Genomic DNA, 19,219 nt, shown 5'->3' with positions numbered 1-19,219 from the left:
CCTTTTTTCCACTGTTGAGCTTTAAACAAATACTCTCCTTTCTGCTGACAGAAATGTCAGGGGAAATGGAGCCCCCCTTAACCAGAATGAGAAATCCGGAATTGAAATGGTTTTGCAAACCCTGAACGAGAAGTAACCTAACCAAGAAGTGACGAGGTAAGGATTAGGCCCAGTGGGCACCACTTGGAGCACAGTGCTGAAAAAGTTGAGCATTGCTCTCCATCTTGGCAACTTGAGGATGTGTGGGCTTCAAGTCCCAGAATTCCCCAGCCAGGGTTTGCTGGGGAATTCTGGGAGTTGAAGTCCACACATCTTCAAGTTGCCAAGATTGAGAAACACTGCTCTATACCAACAGTAGTCCTGTTGAATGCTAAATAAGTAAATACTAAATGAGGATCTTCCTGTTCCTAATTTGCCCTCCCCTTCAAACAGGGGGAGCATAAGAGGACTCACTCCACTTTATGGAAGAGAAAGCATAGCTCTTGAAGCTGACTCTGATTTGCAAACCATAGTTTGCCAAACACTTCAGTTATTATTGCCTGGACTGCCTCTTGTTCAATTAAAACATTACTGAGTAATTTTCTTACTTGGTATTCTTACCAGGTGTGCATGGAGAAAGACCACAAGGACACAAGTGGTGTTGTCAATGCCCAGATTGATTTCCCCAAAATAGTTGGACTGTAAAATGGATTCTTCATTTTGCTCGCTGATCCCAGGGGCAGTGATACTGAAATTAAAACAAATAATAACACCCTGAGCTTGCTATAAATGTCTTGCTCAGTTCTGTAATGACATCGTGCTTCAGTCTCTCTGCATTCAGTTTGCTTCATTTGGAAGCCTTTTAAAATTGTAACCGTCGTCATCATCATCATTTTTGGAGGAAATTGAGGGAACCATGCTGTGATTTCATTTCTTAATTTTAGCCCATATTTCAAATAATAGGCTAAAGGAGTTAGAAATCAATGACTTTTCATCATGCATCACAAGCCAAATTTGATGTATGGCAAAGCTTTCACTGTATCACAGTACAGCTATGAAATCAACTTGAATCTGGATTATTTCACAGGGCATTTTTAAAAAGAAAAGAAAGGAATGTTAAAAACAATGCATACAGCACTATGGCTGAATTCCACCAAATTTGGTAGAAACTCACTCACTGCCCCATCAAACTCTGTCAGACAAGGTAGGGTCTCCCCTGTGTTTTTCAGTAGAATTCCCAGCATCCCTATTCATTGACCATGTTGGCTGGGGATGATGAGGGCTGTAGTCCAAGACATCCAGAAGTCACTAGATGGGGACATCAGCCATTGCTTGTTCTACCATAGTTGAAAACTATGTGCTCTTTCATAGACACACTTTTGTTTTATAGAAACTTGAAAGGTGTTTCAATTATTTTCTTGCTTCTAAAAAAAATTACTCCAGTGTTTAATGCAGTTTATCCTTCTGCAACCTGCACTGAAGTGTATTTGGGCCCTGCAAACTCCATTTCTAACTCTCACATTGAGGAGGACCACCAGTATCTGCAGATTCCACCTCTCACATTTATTTAAACTGCCCATCTCTGGAAAGGACATAATAAACCAAAATAACCAACCTCAAATTAAGCCCACCACAGTTAGTATCAGAAGTAAACACATGTTCCCTTTGGTATCATCTCACCAAGCCAATTCACAGGGAGAAGGTTGACATGAGATGGGCTTACATCAATCTTCCCTCCTGCACAAATAGGAAGTCAGTGGAGAAATCAGTTGTGAAGCTGATGTTTAGCTTACAGAGGAGCATTCTCACTGAACCTAACTCCTGTTGATAACATGGACATGTCCACATAGTTTCCTTTGGCCACAATACAGAACTGCTTTGCCCCACTGCATTCTTCCTCGTCTAGCCTACAATCTTGGTATTCCCTGGGGGTCTCTTACTGAAGCACTAACTAGGTACAACTCTGCTTTGCTTTTTGGAGATCAGCCCAAGTCAGCTAAGAGCTGCAATTATTTGATTGTAGGGGAGATCTAATTTAGTGAATGCTCTGCAGATAAAAGGAGAGCTTTTATTCCCCACACAAAATCAGTAAGTTGCGTAGATGCATAAAATGTTCACATGAGATTGTTTCCACAGAAGCTCCTAGAGTTTCCCAAAAAGAGGGGAGGAAATGTTCTCCTAGAGTTCATAAAGTGATGGAGGTAGCCATTCACTGGGAGAAGAAACCATTCAGATTGAATTACCATAGTAGTTGCTAACTAGTTCCCGGAGACTGAGAATGGTGCCCCAAGGAATGGTGCCTTTCACATGCTACTTCCAAGAAAAAGGAATGGCATTTATTTGGTTTCCTCTCATTTCGCTACCCCATCATGATCTTCCCAAAGAGACTTAGGAGATGTAAATATGAAGTGTCTGGCATCTATACTGTCACCTTCAATCAAAATAAGGAGAAAGGTCACCAGCCATGGTCCTTCCTCCTAAATTCTGCCCTCTCCCACAACCTCACCTGAAATCTGGAGATAGGAGGAGGCTGCAGAACCTTAATGAAGACCCTGTCTTCCTCCTAATTGGTATCTTATTTGTTTAGGTGGAGAAAGCAGATCTATTTGCCTAAACGTGTGCTAAGCACTGTAGGCAATGCCTGAAGCTGAAGCATATATCAGAGTATTGGAATCAGAGGAAATAGTCATTAAGGACCCTGAATCATGGATCTTTGGGTTACAAATAGGGGCACCCACGGGGAAGGGGGTCAATCTGCAAGATGGTGGGTGTGATGTGATACAGGGCTTCGATTGCAACACCAACCCACCATTTAAGATTTAACCCCCTCGGTGGGCACCCAGGATCTCAGAACTGTAGTTATTTCATGGTTTTGGTGGAGGGACAAAGCCTTATTCTCACATGGCATAACGAAATAGAACGAGTAGCTTTGTATTCGGCTAGCTGAGTTTATTCAATACCATCTAAAGCCAATTTTAGGACACATCAGGAATGGAAGTCTTCTGATATACAAGCCCAGGCTCCACTAATTATAGTTTGATTTCCAATCTTATTCATATTGTAGTTATTGCTATGTCAATGACCAGAAAGACTTAATTTGGTTTAATTCAATCACTAATGCTGTGGTTGCTAATGAAGCAAGTGGAAGTTTTACTGTGACTTTAAATAAACAACTTTGAATGCTTAGACCTAAGAAATGAGGATCTTTAAGGGACCCAGATAAATGGAAATTAAATCTAAGCAGTCTTGCCTATTTTCCAATCCTGTTCTTTAGGGCAGTGTTTCTCAACCTTGGCGGCTTGAAGACGTGTGGACTTCAACTCCCAGAATTCCCCAGCCAGCCATGCTGACTGGGGGATTCTGGGAGTTGAACTCCACACGTCTTCAAGTCGCCAAGGTTGAGAAACACTGGTTTAGAAGAATGAGGAAAATAGCCATATTGTGGTCATTTTCCCACTGAGTCTCAGCCTTCCCTCTCCCTCCCTCCCCTCCCCCAATTTTCCTTTCCTTCTCCCTCCCGATGAACAACTCAGCTCTGCTGAAGCAAATCAATTAGGGAATTGGGTTATTTTTGTTTTTGTTTTTTTTATCTTTTGGTTTTTGGTTTTTGGTTTTCTTTCGTTCCTTTTCTTTTTTTAATTTATGTACTACAGAGAACAGTGTCGTCTTGTGGCCGTTCTCGTAGACTGTGTTGGTTTAACAAGCGTCCAACCCTTTTTGTCTTTGTTGTTCTTTTCTTTTCTTTTCTTTTCTTTCTTTCTTTCTTCCTTTTTTTTTTTTCTTTTTTTGTCTTTCCTGCTCCCTGCCCCCTGTTCCCACAGGCTGTGCGTTTGTCACGTTTTCGACAAGGGCAATGGCACAGAATGCAATCAAAGCTATGCACCAGTCCCAGACCATGGAGGTACTGTATCATATGCCCTTTCAATGTTTCCTTTGTGGATATGACTGAGAATGTAAAGCCGTGTTCTCTTGGAGAAGATCAGATGTACGACAGTCCTAGGCAAATCTTCCAAGGGCGCCCCCTCCGCTTCCCAGGCTTCTCCCCACACTCTTTTCGTGCCCCGTTTCTGGGACGTTGGCTTCTCTGAACGATCCGGGAACAGATCTCTTTGTTGTTATGCCCGCCCCTTCCGCGGCATTCAGCAGATTTTTTAAAAAAAATTAAGTTTGCGGACATGCCATGTTGCTGTCTGGCACTTAGGAGGTCGACTTCTCCCTTTAGATATGATTTTTTGGGGCGGGGGGACATAAAGCTGTCCAGGCCACCAGCCTTACACTCAAATTGGCCATGGGATAGGAAGAAGGGCAGATTTTTCTTCTCAACCTGCACAGGCGCACCCCCTTCTTCCGAGGGGCCGATAAATTATGCCCAAGTGGAACAAACCGCCAGAGACAGCAAATGTTGATTCCATCTTGGACTTTAAAGATATTTGGATTTCAATTATCCCCACGTTTTCAAATTTGAAAAAGGGTGCTCCCTCCAGCCCAGTCTGTGATTTTTTGTCATGGTTCTTCAGAATTTTGCACACACGCAGAAAAAAAATGCCTCATGAGTCGACTGTGTCTTATTCTGGATCTTCTGAATTAATCATTTAAGACAGCATGTTCTATTGTATTCTGTACTGTGTATCTGTGTATTAATTAATTCTTCTTAAGCATTTGGATGTAATGTGCACTTTTTCTGGCTTTTTTTTTTTAAAAAAACCTCTTGAAATGAGGAACATTCAACTTTCTTGATATATATATATGTGTGCGTATATATATGTGTATATATATATATATATGTATATGTATATATGTGTGTGTGTGTGTGTGTGTGTATATATATATATATATATATATATATATATATATATGTATATATATATCCCTTTTGCAAATGCTCTAACCTCCCAAAGCATGCTGGGTACTAAAATTCCAACATTATTTTGTCTGTGTCACTGAATGGCTTTGTGTGATGAGCAAAGAAAGAAAACAATTAAAATATTAAAAATGCATGGAAATGTCTTACGTATTCTTGAGAAACACTGATATTGGCATTGCAGTGTCCATTGTTCTCCTGCCTTCAGTTGAGATTATTTTGATATTTTATAATCAATTTGTCTTTCTTTTCAGTGCTATCCATTTTTTAGATTGTGTTAGATGTGACGCTTGCCACAGAAAAGAACCCAAATCACTTGAATAGAAGCATGCTTCTGTGTGCAGATTATATATATATATATATATATATATATATATATATATATATAATCTCCATCCTTTTATGTGGCCTGCTTTTAGTATTTTAGCAAGTATATTCTATTATGTTTTGCCTAAAGACAAAAGGATGGATGGATGGATGGATGGATAGATAGATAGATAGATAGATAGATAGATAGATAGATAGATAGATAGATAGATAGATAGATGGGTCGATAGACAGAGAGACAGACAGATCTTTTTCCATATCTTTGATTGAAAATCTCAGAGGTTTGAAATCTATGTTTATTTGCCTAATTTTTAAAACCTTATGATAATTTTGCAAGGAAAAAAAAAAACAACCAAAGAGGATATTGAGGATTATGGCTTGGGTTCCTGGGAACTGTCCATCTGGAAAGGAATTCCCACATGTCTTGGCCACGCTGGCAAAGTTTGATGGGACTTGAAGTTTCCTGCTCCTGAGGGATGGCATCATCTAGAAGCATATGGACCTTCTGGGAGTATTTTAGGTTAGCACATATGCCAGATTGTGCCCAGGACATTTACTACAACTGAAATTGCTGTTGTGCCTTGATATAGGAAGGTAGCTCATTGACAAGAAGATGAGGTAAGGGAGAACAGGATTAGTTCTGAAGTTGATATTATCATCAGCTGTAGAGTAGAAACCACTGACTGTTCAGACAGGCCATCTTGTATATTACGAAATTATAATTTCTCTCCTATAGGGTAGGGTCACTAGGGATATTCCCGTGTTATGTTTTGGCCAGCTTCCCTTGAGTTTTCTCCATTCTGGTATCAACGGGCAGTTCTCCAATCCCATTATTACATATTACAACTGTAGAGGCAGTCCAACATATAGAGGACCACAGACTTGGATTTGTTCTTAGAATGAAAAAAGTTGTTTGGTCCAACCCCAGTTAATGAGAAAATGTTGAAGATGGAAGTTTCATAAAATGAGAAGTGGAGAGGGCTTGGTGCACCATCTAGTTGAGTGTTTTTCAAACTTGGCAACTGGAAGAAGTGTGGACTTCAACTCCCAGAATTCTCCAGCCAGCATGCTCCCAGAATTCCCTTAAGCATGCTGGCTGGGGATTTCTGGGAGTTGAAGTCCACACTTCTTCCAGTTGCCAAGTCTGAAAAATATGGATCTGGTCCAACCCCCTTGCTAAGGCAATTCCAGACCAAAAGTATACTGTCTTAGCTACATGGCTCCTTTTTAAATTTACTTTTCTCATCAGTATATTTCTCCTAATATTCGGTTAAAATCAAGCGTCTTGTAATTTAAAGCTGTTAGTTCCACTCCTGCTATCTGAGGCAGCAGAGAAGATGTCTTTGTCCTTTTCTAGGTAACAATACCTCATGAGATTGATGGATGCTATCTAGCATGAATTAAACATATTTCATTATTCCATGCTGCTTGGTTAATGTTTGAAGGAAGATGATGCATTCAGCCTGAAAAATGTGGATAAGGGAAGCGAGAGCATCCTGACTGGGTGCTTTGCTCTAACCTGGAAAACTGCTTCCATTGTAGTCTTCATCATGCCACCTCCCATCAGCCGTAGCTTGTGCAAATCCACAGCCATCCACACAGCACATACTTGCACAAGGAAGGAAGCCATTGTGTCCACTCTGAAGGACTTTACCACCATATTTCATTTCTTCAGTTTCAAGTAAAACTTGGCCTTCTTAGTCCTTAAGGCAAGTTGTGTACAGTACCTTGTGGTAATGTACAGGGAGCAAAGTTGCCATCCAAAAGCAAAATATCCCAGATTTCTTAGGAAAATGGTGCTCAGATTTGTCCCAATTGGCTCTAGCGTGGCTCTCATGAAAATCAAGAGCCAAGAAAATAGCAGAACAAAAACAACTGCCTTTCCACACCTATTACTGCTGACACCAGCAGCTCTAGAGGGCAAATTTGGTATAAATGGGCCAAAACATAATGTGTGAATATGGATTGCTTCTCATGCAGTATGCTTTAAAAATATATATGTTTTGGTGAAATGCCTGTATCTAAAGATTTTTTTTCTTTTTTAAAAAACTTTGTTTAAAAAGTTCAGGTATGGGAAGGAAGGAAGGAAGGAAGGAAGGAAGGAAGGAAGGAAGGAAGGAAGGAAGGAAGGAAGGAAGGAAGGAAGGAAGGAAGGAAGGAAGGAAGAAAGAAAGAAAGAAAGAAATAAAGAAAGAAAGAAAGAAAGAAAGAAAGAAAGAAAGAAAGAAAGAAAGAAAGAAAGAAAGAAAGAAAGAAAGAAAGAGAGAAAAGAAAAGAAAAGAAAAGAAAAGAAAAGAAAAGAAAAGAAAATGAACAGGAAAAGGCTTTTCACATATAGGTAGCAAGAGTCAATAATGATATTCCTTTAGCTTGGCTTTCACCTCTTTGCTATTCTTCAGATGTGGTGGGATTACAGATCCCATGATTCCCATCCAGGCTGACTAGAAAATTTAAGAGTTGCCATCCCAATACATCTGGAAGGTGCCAAACTGGAAAAGGCAGCTTCAAGTCTAAATACTCGGGTGTTTTTCTGTATCCTCCTTGACCATTAATCTCAACACTCCTGCAGTAAACAGTTGACTTTCAACAACCAATATTCAATCTGGACAGCCAGCCAGAAACAGTAATGCCCCAGGCTGTTCGGCTGCATTTTTAATGCAAGGAAAATTCTTTTCAAATGGTAGAATATACATATATTAAACGATTGGGTTTCAGATGAAAGTTACCTAAGATTCAGTGCCCTGTTTTCAGGACTTTCATCTCTCCTGCATGTGCTGATAAGACAAAACATGTTTTCAATAAAAGAGCAATAACCAAAATGAGAAAAAAGGAAATGTGCTGAAAAACAAATGTCTTCCAAAATTAATAGCTCCTTTTATGGCTGTTTACACCCCTACGTTTTGTAATCACGTCCTTTATAAACCTGTGATTACCACCACATTTTAATCTCATACAGGGATACATATGAGGTTATACTCATGCACTTAGACAGAGACATCTAATCTTTTTTTTTTTATGATGGGACAAATATGTTACAGCCATAACCTCTCTGTTTTTGATTCAAAGCCACTTTGATTTGTATGTTTTCAATCTTCACGAGGTTGGTTCTGTTAAAATTGCTACCCTGATGAAATATGAAGCAGATGGGGGGGTAGGGGGATTATAGATTCATAAAATACTGCTGTAATGTTTTATACAATTTACAGCCAGTTAAGCATTCATAAATAGAATATCAGATGCCACGCGAAGCTGAGAGCTGCAAGTATTGTCTGGGACGAGTATCTCATATTCCTGTCCTTGAAATTTATTTCTGCTTCTTTTGGAAAAGATTTTAAGAGCTGCACTTATGTCTATTGGAAACTGCCTTGTTTCTCCAATGAGATCTTCCATGAAACAGACTCTAACCAATGTTTCCTTTTCTGTCTTTTAACCTGGGAGGGGATCTGCTGTGTGTTTCATAGAGCACATTTTTGCATTAATATTTTAAAATACTCAGGGGAAGCAAGGTTTATACCAGGGTGAGCCAGTGTAACAACCCACTCCTCTACTTCTGTGCACTTACCTAATTTTTACTTCCCATCTCTCTGCAAATATTTTTTTCAAGAGATTTAAGTAAGCAAAGCAATAAATTCTTCTACTTCTCAAAAGCCATGAACATCTAAAGTTGTTTCAGTCAGAAGGCTTTTCTGCACAGAATTCTATATCATCTGGATGCTGGGTACAGGTAGTCCTTGTTTAGCAACCACGATTGGGACCAGCCACTCAATTGTTAAATGAAGCAGTCACTAAGTGAAACCGTGATTGTGCTTATGATCTTACTTCAGCTTTCCTTTGCTTTACAGACCTGAAAAGGTTGTAAATGCAAGGATTGGTCGTAAAGTTACTTCTTCATCACCATCGTAGCTGCAAATGGTCACTAAATGAGGCAGTTGCTAAATGAGGACTACCTGTATACACCCAGAATGCACACATCCCAAAGTGACCACTTTCTAAGCATTTTGTTTGCAAGCTGGATATGAATGGCTCTACATCCACAGGACAGACAATGATATTATAGGAATACGTGATTATTTCTTGGAAACTTCTGATCACTTTTATAGTGGCATTCTTCAGGGAAAATAAAACATGCACCTGTTATTTTATTAATTTGCTATTTTTAAAGTATGAAGAGAAATGGAATTCTTTTAAACCATTCCGATGGACATTCCTAAGAAAGTTTCCTTGAAAATTGCACTAAATGCAGTGAAGCTCATATATATATATATATATATATATATATATATAATCTCCAAGTAAAATTTCATAGGACTATACACTTAATTTATTTTAAAATGATGGAATGATAAGTTTAAAGATAAAACTTTGCATGTAAACAACCAAAGAAGGAGAGAAAAATTCCTATATTATCTTATGGCAGTTTCCAAAATTCACTGAGCAACAGTTTATGGGTTACAAAACTAAGCACAGGGTGTTAGGCTTGGATGATCCTTCCCCATTTCTCCTGTTACAGTTCCTTGCCTGCTTCTAATGTTTAACTGTCTAGAGTTTTCTGTTACATCTGACCTGGAAGAACTCTGCTTAGACCATATTCAGGTTAGGAAGAAGACAAGTTGATAAACCAAGTTTTGATTTTGACTTCTTTCTCTGACTATAACAAATCAGGGCATTCCTGCTTCTCAAGTCTAATTAGAATGTAAAAATACGATTAGCATAAAGGTATATTTAATATTCAAACATGGAAAATGTGGAGAAATGTGGAAAAAAAGGAGGAATCTACTTCCTTCCTTCTTTCCTTTCTTTCTTCCATCCTTTCTTCCTTCCTCATTACTCAAAGCCAAAACAACCAAGACAAATTCTTTTTTAACATTAAGAGAGACCAATGCCAAATGAATGGATCTGTTTCTCAGCTCCAATGTTGCCCCAACGGATTTTTATGCAGAAATTGGCATGCAGTGTGACCCTCTTTACTCACCATCCTATCTTCTTTTTGATCTGCTTTGAAGATTATCTCAGTCTCTGGAGCAGATTTGGGGGATGTGCAAGAAGAGATGGTAAACATGGAATACGTTGCGGGGATGAGGGGAATTTCCTGAGCAATTAGATGATATCAAATGTTAGACATCATACTAACCAGGAGTGTTTGCAACAGGCAGGGGTGGGGGCCAAAAAAGTCAAGGTACCATTTTGACTGTTTGGTCCCCCTTGCAGAGCCCCTTGAGTTTCTTAAGTCTTTGCATATCCCTACATGAGTCCTATAATCAGTTACAAGATTATGGAACGTCTTGAAAAAAGATCTCAGGAAAAGACTCATGCAGATGTATGAGAAATACTCTGATATCTCATCTGAGTCAAACTTGATGCCTGCTCATTTATCCCATCCAACACTAACCAATCTGACCTTACTTACCAGCCAAAGGTGGCTGAAGGACCATGTTCCCCCTGTATTTAATAATGCTTGTGAGTGGAAATTTTCTTTCCGATTGAAATAGAAGCTATGGGGACCCAAACCAAATTAAATGAGGGGGCCAAAAGTCAAACCACTGTCTCTTCAATCACATGGTAAATACTCCCACCAATCAAGTTCGGTTCCTGATTACTACTTGAACACATTCATGAAGTTTTCTTGACGACAGTACAGACGTGGTCTCCCAGGACATTTTTCTATTTTTGACTTCCCAGGCAAGTCAACCCTGCTAGTCAACACCTTGTGGCCTCCTATCTTAAGTACTAACCAGGTCTGACTCAACGTAGCTGTCTGAGATCAGCCAAGGTCAGCTAGGTGCTGCCACCTAGCTGGAAATGTGTGATAGACCTTTTTCCCCACCAATCTGTCCAATCACAGGGCTGTTCTTCACCAATTGTCGTGAAGTTTGCTGATACCCAAAAGGACAAAGAGCAAAGACGTTTACAACAGCAATTGGCACAACAAATGCAACAGCTCAATACTGCCACTTGGGGAAACCTTACTGGCCTTGGAGGATTTACCCCACAGTACCTGGCTGTAAGTAATCATCACATTTGTTTACAATCATTTTCAAAGCAAACTTGCCATGCTGGGTTAAGAGGGTATAGTTTAAATAACGCATGGAACATCTCTTTCATTAAAGGGTTATGGAAATGAACTCATTGCATTAAATTGTCCTGCAAGGGAAGCATGAGAATATCTGAGGCTAAGACAAAGGTTGCAGTGAAATTTCCTCCAACTGATGCTGTCACATTTGAATAGATGACGTTTCTGGGTGAATGATTGGATTCTGAGAGGATGTCCCTGCAAGCATGCAGATAGAGATGTCTGCATATCTAACTCCAGCTCTGAGCTTTACCCCAGTCCACTGGAAATGTTTTAGACATTGATATGAAGTCTACATTTTTGTCTTTTTCTTAGGACTGAATTGTGTATATTTATCTCCTTTGATGGTTTAAGATACTTTAAGGACACATATCACTGAAAGTTGAATCTCTGCCCTTCAGATAAAGATTGTCTACGCACAACCTGCTTAGCCAGCCCAGTTTCAAACCTTAGAAGCTGCATTCGAACATGCTCAGCCTGGTTAATGCCTGACTTGCTTGCTTGCTTGTTCATGGCATAGAGTGTTGAATGAAAGCAGTGGGTTTATTCACTGTATAATGTATAATGTGAAATTGGAAAATGGGATAATTCAGTAACCAGGTCAAGCATATAGTATGAAGAACACAGCTGAAGTGTAAATATGTGGGACTGCAGTCTGTACCTCCTGTTACCCAGAAGTAAAGTCTATTGACTTTAATAGGCCTGTACAGATGTTATTAAGGAGTTCATGATTAAGACTGTAAGACTGTAAAGTCTATTGACTTCTAAGTAGACCTGTACAGATGTTATTAAGGAGTTCATGATTAAGCCATCAGTTCTCTCTAGTTTTTGGAATCCAGATCTAGAAGCATTTGTTGGAAGCCCTATGCACTTCACACATTCTCATACCATTCTACTTTTCTTTTTGAGATTTGTCCACTCCATAAACATGGCTATGTTCACACAACATGCTTCCTCTGGTTCAGCAGCATCTGTAAAAAACTGCCATGATGCCAAAGCAACATCACACAAATGCCACCATTACACACTGGCATCTGACACAAGAACAGTACTTCACTTGTGGCATTTTAGAGATGATATGGTCATGCACAAGTCATCATTTGCCCCCCCCCCTCATTTTCTGGCTGTGCACTACATGTTTCTATGTCAAGGAACCAAATCTTGAGCTGTCCGAGAAAATGCAGGTTAGAAATACAAGGAATAATTAAATAATGGTTGGCATTCACACAACATATAAAATTAGCACAAAGCAAGTGTCGCACATCATGTGAATATAACCACTAGGGTTATTACTTACTTGGTTAACAGTGTTGGATAAATACAGGCAACATTTTTTATGAAATAAATTAGGATAGTTTTGTACCCCAAATGTGTTCACACAACACTTTATTCTCAGTACCTTAACTAGCAAAACACTAATGTTCATGTATGCTGAGAAAAATAAATTATATCCTGGCTTCATATGATAGCCTAGTTCACCCAACATGTGAAGTCAATGGCAGGACCTTTAGCACACACTAAACCACTAACCACCCAATCTCATTATAGCTTAATCTAGGCTATTATGCCAAAGTCCTTTTTGCATTATATAAAAGAAGTATATAATCTCTATCTTAGATTATCAAAAGTGTCTTTGGGTTTGGTAAGAAAATGTAAGAAAGATGTAAATGAAAATTCAGTTTGTTCTCTTTTTGTAATATGGAGATATTCAGTGGCTGGTATATTTGTATTTGTTTGGAATATATTTTAGTTGTGTTCACACAACACACTTAACCAAGTTGGCTGAAGATTAACTGGCTACATTCACACAACAACCTAAGGTTGGTTTGTTTACTCACTTTGTGTGTGTGTGTCTGTGTGTGCACACATATGTGCACGTGCACATCTTAATAAATGATAAGTCCAGCCTATTTGGTTAATTTAGGATTGACTGCATTGCACAAATCCACAAAATGGGTAACTTAATAACCAGGTTAAGTGTATTGTGTGAAGACAACCATTGTTTGGCAGATAAGTTTCTGTTCCACAGATGGTTTAACATGATAATACATAGTAGATATCTTTTTATCAAATGAAGTGTAAGAAGCAGGTATTAAACAATATAATTAATGCTGTTTGGCCAGAACTAAATTATCCAAAGCAACAGTTGCCATTTCACTTTTGCCAACCTAGTGGCCAGGCCATATGTTTTTTAATCTTTTCCCCAGAGATTTGCAACCCACATGTATTTTCTTGTAAAACGGAGTGGTTGGATTCACTAAATGTGCTATATCTGAAACCCAGATTAACAAATCACAATTCCTGCATTCACATAACACGTGACAGCCAAACAAATAAGCCATCATACAGCTTTACATGGTTCACCCAACGTGCAAAGGCATGGGTGCAAACACATTGCTTCCCTGCAAAAGAAGACATATTCAACTTTTGATCCCTGGTGAAAGGACCTCCACAGCCAGGCCAACTTACACACCACCATGCACCGTCAAAATGTGTTGGAAGTACAACTCCGAGAATTCCCAGCTGGGAATTATGGAAGCTGCAATCTAAATTCAGTGGGAGGTACGGAAGGATGCCTTGAGACCTGAAGAACATCTCCTGTTCAAAGGATACCTCTGTTAGGTTTCCCTTGGCCCCTGCCTAGATCAGGTAGAACTGAGAGAAAGGTAGTTTGCTGATACAGAAAGCAAAAGAACTCTTTGTTCCCTGATGGTTTGGATACTTTTTCACCATATTAACTTCAAAGTCATGGGCACGTCTGGTGAAAAGAAAAGTAACAGTGCAGGGAAATTTCTCAGGGACAACCAGGAAGCATTCTCCCTCCCTTCCCACAAATTTTTCCTTCAATGTATCCCCCACCCCTGTGTTCCTGAGCATTTCAGGATCTGTGCTTGAAAACCTGATGTGTTCTACACCGCCCCCTGATCTCAACTTCCCCAGATCTCAAGTCATTGTACACCCCTTTGCATCATGATTGACATAGCTTGTTCATAAATATATGGATTTAATAAATACGAAAATGTTCAGTGGCATTCTTCTGCCTTGGAGGAACAAAATTATTATCTAAATTTCTCAATGATCTGGAATATGGTAGTTTGTCTCTTCCCCCACCTCTGTCGCATTCCCTGCTGTGCATTTAGATAAAAGGGGACAAGTTGCATAAATATATTCTGAATGCAGCATCAGTACACATGACAGGCATCGTATGCATTCATCTAATCCATCTATTTTAAATTTGATCATTGCATATCAGTTTAAAAAGTTTTTTTTTTCTCGGTGAGCTGGTTCAGATTTCCAGCCAACCAAAGTACATTCACAGCTCCTTCCTTCCTCCCCTTTCCTCTCATGTATTAAGCTGTATGATTAACTTCCTGTTTTGATCAAACCGTGATAGTTTGCTATATTCAAACCCAGGTTTGCATGAGCCTTGCAACTTAGAATGACCGTTTGGTTTGAAGGATCAGGAGAACAACACTGGAATCAACCTTTGTGTCCATTTGGACATCAATTGAAATAAGACATTTTACAAAGCTCAGCATAAGCTTTGATCTCCACTGTGGGGCAGAGACAGATCTACATGCAAGCTTCTTTCAGGCAAAAGAAACTGGAAGCAGAAGATAAGGGAAAAGAAAAGGAACCCTAAATCTATTTTACATGAACATCATTCCATCCTTTGCATTCTGCTTCCCCAATGTACCCATGCTGCCTTTGGTCCTTGAAACTCTGCGCCTTCCTCCTTTTTTCAGGATCTTGTCAGTCCCACCCAAATATGATTTTTTCAGTCCCCCCCTTTCTTTTGACCCACAAACTCTTCCTTCATACATTTCTTTTGCAGTGTAGGCAGGTATATTGCAGTGATCAAGTGCTAGAGACTCTTGGAAACCAGTTATCTGTATCCTAGCCCTCATTTAACAGTTAAGGTGGGGCATCTCTACTTCCCTTGATCTTTTTTCTTATGGAGCCATGGCTTAAGGAGTGGGATACTGATTGCTCATTTGATATGGCACACTTGTCCACCTGTTCTTCTTCTGCAATATTTTGGAATAAAGATATTTCCATTCTCAAAGTCTGAGAATTCTCTCATAGTATCCTCTGTATGACTGAATAATTACATCATTGTTCTCTCATCCGAGACATGCTTGATCCCATCTCTTCCTGTTTCTACTGCACATGCTTCTAAACTAAACCATTCCCACTGCGTTCATCATACTTGATGGTTCATCTGACATGCCTAATGCTACTTCGATATAACAGTGTAGGTAGAAGTTCATTCCCATCAACAACTATTTTTGCTCCTTTCAACAAGCTTTCATCCTTCACAACAGACCACACGCTACCTATTATAATATTACCAGCATTTGTAAGTCTCAAATTTATTTGTTTGTTTGTTTATTTAACACTAATGTCCCCAGCTTTAGCAAACATTCTGCCAAAGCACACAAATCCATGTTACTTTTTACCAGATTCAAATCCATGCTCCTCTTTGCATCATACAGTCTATCTAACATTCACTACAAATCATTTGGGTTCTTAACCACCAGCCCACCATCATTTGTATGTAAAGGTACACACTCATTCTCGTCTGCAGCCAATATGTTTCTAATGTCACCATAAGTATTCCATAGATATTTATCCATAAATTCATTAAACAGCTAAGTGGCCCTCAAACATCCAGGTCTTATTACATGTTTGATATTGAATCATTCGCTAAACATACCATTTATTCTCACATACACTGCACTTCCATTAGATCCTGTTCTATTGTATGACACTACCAGATAGTATTGTTTCACATTTGGAACCTCTCTTTGCTTTATATCCTTCCCCAAGTCACTCAATCTTTCATCATAAGCGATCAAATCCATCGTGTGTTTTTATTCATTCCTTTTCCATATGTACGTATGAATAGATTTCTGCTTCAACCACATATTCAAAACAGAGCTTTTCCTAAAGCAGATACTATGAGAGAATTCCTTCTCAGATTGAGAATGGAAATATTTTTATTCCAAAATATTGCAGAAGAAGAACAGGTGGACAAATGGGCCATATCAAACAAGCAACCAGCATCCCACTCCTTAAGCCATGGCTCCATAAGAAAAAAGATCAAGGGCAGTAGAGATGCCCCACCTTAACTGTTAAATGAGAGCCAGGATACAGATAACTGGTTTCCAAGAGTCCCTAGCACTTGATCAATGCAATATACCTGCCTACACTGAAGATATGAGAATCTTGCATTCTAGATTATGAGCTGGTGTAAGAGGCTTGACAGATGACCTTCATTCTCATTGATTCTTGAGTCTCCAACTTGACTCAGTTATTTCTTCCATGCTCCCTTGGGTGGTAACCACCCACCTCATTCATGTCACCTAGCAGATTTTTTTTTTTTATCCCCTGGATCTCATTCATTCAGAATATTGTACAGCTGTTCCCTGTTTCTTCCCTTATCCCCATTTGCTGGAGCAGGGCTGGCTGGGGAATTCTGGGAGTTGTAGACCACACATCTTAAAGTGGCTGAGGTTGAGAAACACTGCACTGGAGTGTAACATGTCACTCCTATTTTCATAAATAGCACAACCATCAAATTAAATGAATTCATCCTTTCTGATATACATTTTAGCTTCTCATTCATAATGAAATCTTGTAGTAGAAGGCTACTTCTGTTACTACAAATTCTATGTGAGTTTGAATCATTAATCCAGTTAAAAATGGTTCTTCCCCTCATTCTCTAGCCCTTTTTATGTACTACAGGAGCTGGGGTAGGTTAGAAATACCTGTCTACAATATTGACAAACCAGAAAGTTTCATTCACACATTACACTAAGCCCAGATGTGGTTTGATTCATTTTGATTTAACATGTTATGTGAAACCAGCCATTGTGGTTTGTAAATGATGGTTCATAACCTAGCCTGTGTTGTGATCCCAATCAACTGTGGGTTATCCAGGAAACCATGGTTAAACAAACCAAGACTTTAGCTAACATGTGAACCAGATTATGTGTATGACCAAGGCTGGTTCCAAGGTGCCCAACTGTCCCCTGATTTCTCAGTAACAGATGATTAGCAACTGAATACACCGACTGCCTCCATTAAAAAGCAATGGGTTGCACCTAGGTGAATGTTCTGTACAGTTGTATTACCAATGGCACATCTATGCCTGCAAAATGGTGCTTTGACCTGCAGATCACCTTTGGTCTCTGGGGAAAAGAACAGCCCATTGTGAAGTTATGTGTTCTTCTGAACTGGTCCCACAAACCATTTCAAGGAAACCAGCTTCTCATTTAAACGGGGAGGTGGAAAATACTCTTGTGATTAACCATGATGAGTTATGCTAACTGCTAGACTGCAGAGGGCAATGATTAGTCATGCTACGTTGGGCTGAAATAGATTTAACACCTGGTTGTTAAAAAGAGTAAATTGATTAATTGTTTTAAAGCAGCAATGTTATTGAGTTTCCCCAGTGTCTGTGTGTTTCTTAATAGAGATTAGACATTAATATGGATTTACAGCATCGACTCTGGGGACCTTCATTCCAACACCAGGCAGAAGCAAGAGACTGTATAAATGTAAAGGAAACTATAAGTATCCCAAATTTAATTTGATTCAGATAATTTTGCTTTAATCTTAACTTGTTGAGTTATTAACCCCATTGATGTTGTTACTGTTAATTTGCAGCTTCTGCAGCAAGCAACTTCCTCCAGTAACTTGGGCGCCTTTAGTGGCATTCAACAAATGGCTGGTGAGTCATAGCCTCTTTATGCATTCTTTCTCCTCTTCCTCCTCTTCCTGTGGCTGAATTTTAGGCTTTTCAATACAGGAAGACCTTTCATTTAACCATATGGTTTAATGGGTGAGTATATGCAAAAGCAGAACATCCTGGATGTTGCACGGATTCAGATTCAAAGGCTTCCTTGGATTACGTTCTGCATAATTTGCCTTTAGTTTCCAAGTTTCTATTTTGGAAGAGATTAGAAACCTAGCCCTCCTAATCATACTGAAAGCATCTTGCTTCATTTAGAACCAGCCAGGTGTCTTCATGAAGCCTACAAACACTAGCTTTTTTCTATAATTGCTCCTTTCAACAACTGATACTCAGGAGTATGCTACTTCTGAACCTGAAGCTTCCATAAAATTATCACACTTAATAGCACATGTAGAATCTTTCATGGAACACTAGGTTCTTGGTGACTTCCTTCAGCACATCCATGCACCTACAAATACATGCACACATACACGCACACGTCTTAGTCTAGTCTTTCTCATCCAAACTCCAACCCTGTTTAGCTTTTTGAGATGAACCAAAATTTGCAAAGAAATACTGAATGCCTGGCCATCATGATGAACAGCCATTGATAACGTCATCCTCTTATTTAATTTCATCTCATGATTTTTTTATTAAAAGTTTGTTGCAATTTTTCCAGTGGCAAAAATCCCAAAAGTTACAATGGCACCATCTAAGATAACTGATACCTTTCTGATTTATAGATCTGACATGTCTCACAATGTATAGGCTGGATCCTGGATGAATGTCCTAAGAGTACTGTCAGGCAAGTCCAAAGGCTGTACTTTCTCAATAGGAAGTTTTAATTTGATTTATAATAAGTAAATTCCTGTGCCATGTTTAAAAAAAAATGTTTTAAAATTCCTATCAATTTCAAAGGGCGGAGGTGTCTCTGGAATTAAGAGCTGAATTTTTCAAAATGCAGAACGTTGACAGAAGTTTTCCCAATGTCCTAATAAGATTAAGAAGATTGTAAGGAACATCACATTGAATCATGATGTTTCTTACATTCTTCTTAATCTTGTTAGATTTAATGAAGGCCAAGCAATTCCCAAAGGGCTCTCTTTGCTAAGAACATCCCAGTAGAAGAACTCATTTTTTACCCATCTTGCTTATCCTGGAAAGATCCTTATTCTCATTTTTTTTCATTTACCTAACTAGAATTTGTTAGTTCTTATTTGGTAGACCCAACAACCCTAAAACT

General features: G+C 39.1%; 1 protein-coding gene across 25 annotated transcripts in view; it reads left to right on the top strand.

Annotated features, from left to right (window-relative positions):
* CELF2 (CUGBP Elav-like family member 2) overlaps positions 1-19,219 on the top strand; it is a 545,664-nt gene that overhangs the window by 473,254 nt on the left and 53,191 nt on the right. For 14 of the 25 annotated variants that reach the window (XM_088141387.1, XM_088141383.1, XM_088141390.1 and 11 more), the window contains 3 exons: positions 3,801-3,880; positions 11,010-11,168; positions 17,910-17,973. In XM_088141387.1, coding sequence (XP_087997513.1) covers positions 3,801-3,880; positions 11,010-11,168; positions 17,910-17,973 — 303 coding nt within the window. Of the gene's footprint in view, positions 1-3,800; positions 3,881-11,009; positions 11,169-17,716; positions 17,801-17,909; positions 17,974-19,219 lie in introns of all 25 variants that reach the window. The other 11 variants (XM_088141376.1, XM_088141375.1, XM_088141380.1 and 8 more) reach the window with 1 other exon arrangement.

Source organism: Python bivittatus, unplaced genomic scaffold (genome assembly GCF_059951505.1).
Source record: "Python bivittatus isolate LINGU-HERP-01145 unplaced genomic scaffold, Pbiv_v1 ctg000330_np1212, whole genome shotgun sequence".
NCBI lineage: Eukaryota > Metazoa > Chordata > Lepidosauria > Squamata > Pythonidae > Python > Python bivittatus.
The sequence above is the reverse complement of the archived record's forward strand: the minus strand, read 5'-3'. Positions and strand labels throughout refer to the sequence as shown.